Source organism: Triticum dicoccoides, chromosome 7A (genome assembly GCF_002162155.2).
Source record: "Triticum dicoccoides isolate Atlit2015 ecotype Zavitan chromosome 7A, WEW_v2.0, whole genome shotgun sequence".
Classification (NCBI taxonomy): Eukaryota; Viridiplantae; Streptophyta; class Magnoliopsida; order Poales; family Poaceae; genus Triticum; species Triticum dicoccoides.
In genome coordinates, this window is record NC_041392.1 from 228,474,039 (window position 1) to 228,479,817 (window position 5,779).

Sequence of the window (5,779 nt, forward strand, 5' to 3'; positions counted from 1 at the left end):
CGGCGCTTGTGGCTTCATCTCCAACACCTGCGGCCAGCACACCTGTCTCTTCTTCACAGATCCACGGTTCTTCGCTCAAGGGCAGTCGCCCCATCCACTTCCCGCAGAGAGTCCGCCGTCCCGAAAGCCGGCACTCATCCGCCTCCTGCGTCAAAGTGGGTCTGGTGCAGACAGGAAACAATCAGACAAAAAACGATGAAGGATCGAGGACCGACGACAGATCAACAATTTTTTTCCTACTGACAGGTTGCATTAGGAATTCCGCTGGCAATGAAGCGCCGATCTAATTAGTGAATACGTCAACAAAATCGATAGGTTTGGCGCATACTTTTTTTCTGGTTGCATCAGGAACTCCATGAGCCAGATCTCAGGATGCTCCTTCGCACGCCGGCAGGGATCCTTGGCACGGCGACCTCGCTTGTGGCGGGGGTGGGGGTGGGGAATGGATCGAATGCAGCCGAATAGCAGCCAATCCAAGCGCTGCCCCGACATTCAGACGGAAACTGTTTTTCCTGTTCCACGGACCAGGACGGCGGCGGGCGTCCGGAGCCACGGATCAACTCCGATGGGGTAACGGTGGCCGGCATTCCACCGTTTACTGGCCCACAGCTCAACACCCTCGCGATACGTATCCGCTATTTCCCATCATTATCTGGTCTCTCGTATATCGCTGCACTATTAAATGTGCCGCATCTCAAGACGTGAACGAGCCGCCCTGATAGCGAGCACACGTGCGCTTGTGTGCAGAAACACCGCATCCCTTTCTTTGCCTCTAAGTCAATCCCAATAGTATCTTCACTACTTGTGTCGCACCAGCTAGGGCAAAGATTACACCGAGTAGCTAGAGTACTACTACTACATTATGAGGAAGAAAGTGTTAACTAAATTCCAAATATACTGACGTGGCATCACACCTTGACATACACGCTCGGCCTTTCTTTTTACACGTAGCTCTAGGTGGCTGCGCCCCTTTCGACTGCAGATCTATTGATCATCTACCAAGAAGATACATCATCTACTAGTACCAAGAAGATATGCACCACTCGATCTATAGGGATCATGTCACGGCTTTCAATGGCGGCATTCGAGCGCACATTCTTCGGCTCAAGTTGCATTGTCTCTACGCCACCATCGAGTGCGCCGTAGAAAACCGAGATATATCGATCTCCGTGCTTTTGCAATCCCCATAAATAAATAAATCCGTGTTTGCTAGTACTGCTACCTCTATGCTGATTTATTGTTCGCCTTTGTAATTATGCCAAATTTTGACTTTAGATTTAGTAACTAACATCATGTTAATGCATGTCAAAAAAATATCATTGAAAACTATGTTTAAGTATAAATTCAACGATATAATTTTTTATTACATGCATTAATGTTTTGTTAGTTAAATTTATGATATAAATTTGGCATAAAATTTGGTGGGGGCCAATAAACTAGGACGGAGATAGTAATCGTGATGTGCCTGCATTTTTTTAGCGTTAGTCGTATTTCTACTTCTCTGAGGCTGAAGGTGGGGACAACACGAGGAGCGCAACATCGAAGGAGATGGGGACGATGATGCAATTGTGGCGTCCCAATTGGAGGCAAGGAAGCAGGTTAACGGGTGCGGGCGTGAGGGTTGCCGGCGCTGGAACATGCGATTGATGGGTGTATAGGGAAGGTTTGGGGCGGCGGAAAGCAGGGCAGTAGGAGGAGGCTGAGGGGAGGGTGGGGTGGCGAGGCGGCATATGGAGCGCGTGCGCATGAGGAGTTGGAGGGGGGGAGAGGGGCAGCCCTTAGGAGTGAGACTGAAGACGATCATTCGATCGTTTAGCCTGGATCCAATGGCCGGGATTTTGAACCGACGTCATTTTTTTGTAAATACCCGAAGAATAGGCAATCTTGTAATATTATCAACCTATGTGAGCACGTGAATAACACTAGGATTCGAGCTAGTCCATGTGTCAAATAGTTGTAGGCATGCGCTTATCAACATCGTGTCTTTGTGTCCTCTATGTTCATGCGTGGTTGATGTCTAGGGACCCTTCCTTGCAGGTACTAGGCACAAAACTTACGAAAAAAAACCATTCATATTCTGATATTCAAGACCAAGAGTTACCGATTTCTATTTCAAATAGGCTCTCAAAGGAAAGATAAAAGGTTAAAATGCTAACAAATATCGGTCCATTCTCTAATTCACCCAGTTTGATAGTATCGATTTTCTACGGATCTCGAAACCACCAATCGCCTCGACCACGGCTGACATAGACTTATAAGAGGGAGAGCGGTAGCAAAATCATTTCCTTGTTTTCTACCAGTAAATGACTAATGTTGCTAATTCTTCTCCTGCCGCTCTTGTGTCAATTTTGTTCTTCTTCTTTCTCGAACGGATTTATTTTATGTGCATCGGTCACTGGCCTCGCCTCAGTGATGGAAAAAAAAGAAGGCAAGCCTAGAGACAACGAGGAGGGCAACGTTGAAGAGAAAAGTGAAAAACATTGTTTTTTCCAAGCATGAAAGAGAAAAGATAAAAAAATGCCATGTATTACCGTTGGAAGACCTCACTATGAAATGAGAAGGAAGAAAGAAAACCTTAATGTCAGTGAGACTAGGGGCTATAACTCATAGATTGGCAAGCTGAGATCATGGTGACATGATTTGTCGAATGAGGGTACAATGAAGGACAACGTTGGTTAGGAATTCCTGAATGATATCTCCGATCCAAAGTTGCACAAAAGCAGCGACAAGATATGGATAGAAGGGAGTAGTTTAATTTGTGTAGAAGGATAAGAAATGTGACCGGAAGAGAAATGATGAGATTAATCAAGAAGCAAATCGAATGGTAAATTTTTTTGACTGATTTTTTCTTCTTCTAAAATACACACAAATATGTGTACCATATATACATTCATAGAAGAAAGGGTGAGGCACCCGCTTGACTGGTTTTATTAGATAAAATATTTACTAGTCATGTTTCTAGCCGTTCCAAAAAACAAAAAAAATCCTAAAACAAATAAAAGTACATAGATTCTAGCCCAGCATTTATTTTTGCACCGATCTGGACCAAGTGGTACTAGGATACAAGGCTGGCACTATAGGACGTGCAGGGTGGTGACGCGATGTACACATGCATGTACCACTGATCAGGCTGGTCGGTGCATGCATGCGTGAGACTGAGCGCGATGGCCCCCTCTTTACAACGCAAAAGGTACGCTTGCCCTCGTGGCCTTGCCAGCCCTCTCCCTTGGCCTTTCTCTCCATAAAATTTCAAAGCAAACCAAACCCGTAAACACAGCAGTTTGGACCATAGCCTCCGGTGCCATGGGTGGCCACCACCCTAATTTCGATATAGCGATCACCGTACGCAACTTGCTTGCATCCACAGTGCGTACTCGTACTACTATAGTTTTGCAAATACTAGTATATATCGGCGCAGATTCCCAGCCAAGATCAGAGTGATGCAGATCGGTGTTTTGATTCCTCGATTTCATTTTTATTTTTCGGCATGACGAGAAAGGGCGGCTTGCTTTTTGCATCCTAGCTGTGAATTTTGTGTGACCGTTTTGCCCCTGAGAACCGCTATATAAGCCCCCTCTACCGCAGCGCATTGCTTCACACAACACATCCGATCGCATAGTCTGGTCTGATCAGTCGCGCCAGACCGAGCTCTAGCTTCAGCTCGTCGGAGTTCGCACCGGTCGACTCAGAACTCCTCGCCGATGGCCGCCGTCCAGGTAGAGATCTACGCTGTTCAGTATGCATTATTATGGTTTGGTTGCGTTTCGATCATGTAGCTTTTGATCTGCTGGCTGCTGCCACGGTGCCACCTCAGTGTGCATTATTATGGTTTGGTTGCGTTTCGATCGTGTAGCTTTTGATCTGCTGGCTGCTGCCACGGTGCCACCTCGACTTGTGGCACCATCGGCCAGCTTTGCGCATGAGCAACCTGATCGCACGTACGCTGCGTACTGGTGTTTATCTGACATGACATGATGATGTGCATCGATGTAAACGCAGGTACAAGCCGCAACCCACGCGATGCCCGTCGAGGAGGCTCCGGCTCCGGCGCCGGCGGTGGTGGAGGCAGTCGAGCCGGCCGTCGTCGTTGTCGAGGAGACTACAGTGGCGGTGGAGGCTGTCGAGCCGGCCGTCGTCGCGGTTGAGGAAACTACGGTGGCGGTGGAGGCTGTCGAGCCGGCCGTCGTCGCGGTTGAGGAGACTACGGTGGCAGCGGTGGAGATTGTCGAGCCGGCTGTCGCCACGGTCGAGGTGGCAGCGGTTGAGGCTGTCGAGCCGGCCGTTGTCGCTGCCGAGGAGGCCGCGAAGGAGGAGGCTGCTGCACCGGCCGTGACCGAGCTGGCGAAAGAGCCTGAGGCAGTTCCAGCGGAGACCAAGGAGGCCGAGACAGAGGCCAAAGTGGCCGAGCCCGAGGCTGTCCAGCCGGCCGCCGCCGCCGAGGAGGCTCCTGCTGTGCCAGCAGTGACCGGGAGCAAAGAGCCGGAAGCTGCCGCTGCCGAGGGAACAGAGACCGAAGTGGTGGAGCGTGAGGCAGCACCGGCCGAGGTCGAGACCAAGGAACCAGAGCAAGAAGCTGCTCCGGCCGAGACCGAGACCAAAGTGGCAGAGCCAGCCGCTGCCGAGGCCGAGGCCAAAGAGCCGGTGGCAGAGGAGACCCCGGCCGTGGAGGAGGCAGCTGCCCCCGAGGCCGTTGTGGCAGTGCAGGAGGAAGCAGCAACTGCCGAGGCACCTGTGGAGGTTGCCGTCGCCGTCGAGGCAGCACCGGTAGAGACAGAAGCACCATCTGCTGCTGGCGAGGCAGAGGCGGAGGTCAAAGAGCCGGCAGCAGAGGCACCGGCCGAGGCACCTGTGGAGGCACCCACGGCCGCCGAGGCGGTGCCGGCAGAGGCACCAGCTGCTGCCGCCGCCGCCAACAAGGCCACCGAGTGAGTTGATGCGCGCGGGTCCGATCGTGCTTCCTCAGCTGGCCTTTGACTGGCTTCCGTGCGCGTGCCCTGGCATGCCATGGCACCGTACCTAGTTCGTTTATTATTGGGTCCGTATGTGTGGGCGTATTTCGTGAGTGGCCGATCGTCGTCGTCTGGGCGCGTATTGTACGCGACGTAGCTGCGTACAATGTCTAGCTAGCAGTCGTATGGGTGTCGTTCTCGGGTGGCTTCAATAATGTGTCCGTGGCGTTCCGGGTCCCACTGTCAGTGATGCCATGGCGTCACTGGCTTTGGACCCTCTTTTTCGTCTCTTTTTTTCTTGGTGTTTCCGTTGGTTAATATATATGTGTAGCTATTTATTTGTGCACTGTGTTGGCACCTTTGTGTAATGTCTCACCTGTGCTGTGGGGTTCATGATCCGAGCTGCAATTTTAAATACACTTCTTCTTCGGTACAACCCTCAGAAACACATTAACGGACGAGATCTGTCCATACTCCTTCATAAAAAAGGGTAAGATGGTCTTTCTAGAAAATACGTCAGAGATCTGGCCTGTTTTTAGTCCGCCTTAGGCCGGCCCATTAGTGATTGTGTACTGTCGCACGCACGGATCGAAAATCCAAAAAAACAGTGCTATTATTAGGTATAGAACACAAGACCTCAAGGGTCGTGAAATTGCTACTAGCCACCACAAACATCACGAGTTGGTGATAATTGTGTGGCGCAGTAATTTATCACCTAGAATTGACGTACTATAGGTGTTTTTTTTATGAGGAGTACTGTAGAAGATCAAAATTGGTATACAACCGGACCGGACATTCTAGCTAAAGCGTCTTTTATAGCTAAAAAAACT

General features: G+C 50.2%; 1 protein-coding gene across 1 annotated transcript; it reads left to right on the top strand.

The window, feature by feature from the left end:
- The first annotated feature begins 3,565 nt into the window (after positions 1 to 3,565).
- LOC119328908 (skin secretory protein xP2-like) lies at positions 3,566 to 5,345 on the top strand. The gene is made up of 2 exons (XM_037601905.1): positions 3,566 to 3,716; positions 4,000 to 5,345. Exons 1-2 carry the CDS (start codon positions 3,702 to 3,704, stop codon positions 4,927 to 4,929), a joined length of 945 nt encoding a protein of 314 aa, XP_037457802.1. The 5' UTR covers positions 3,566 to 3,701; the 3' UTR covers positions 4,930 to 5,345.
- The last annotated feature ends 434 nt before the right edge of the window (positions 5,346 to 5,779 follow it).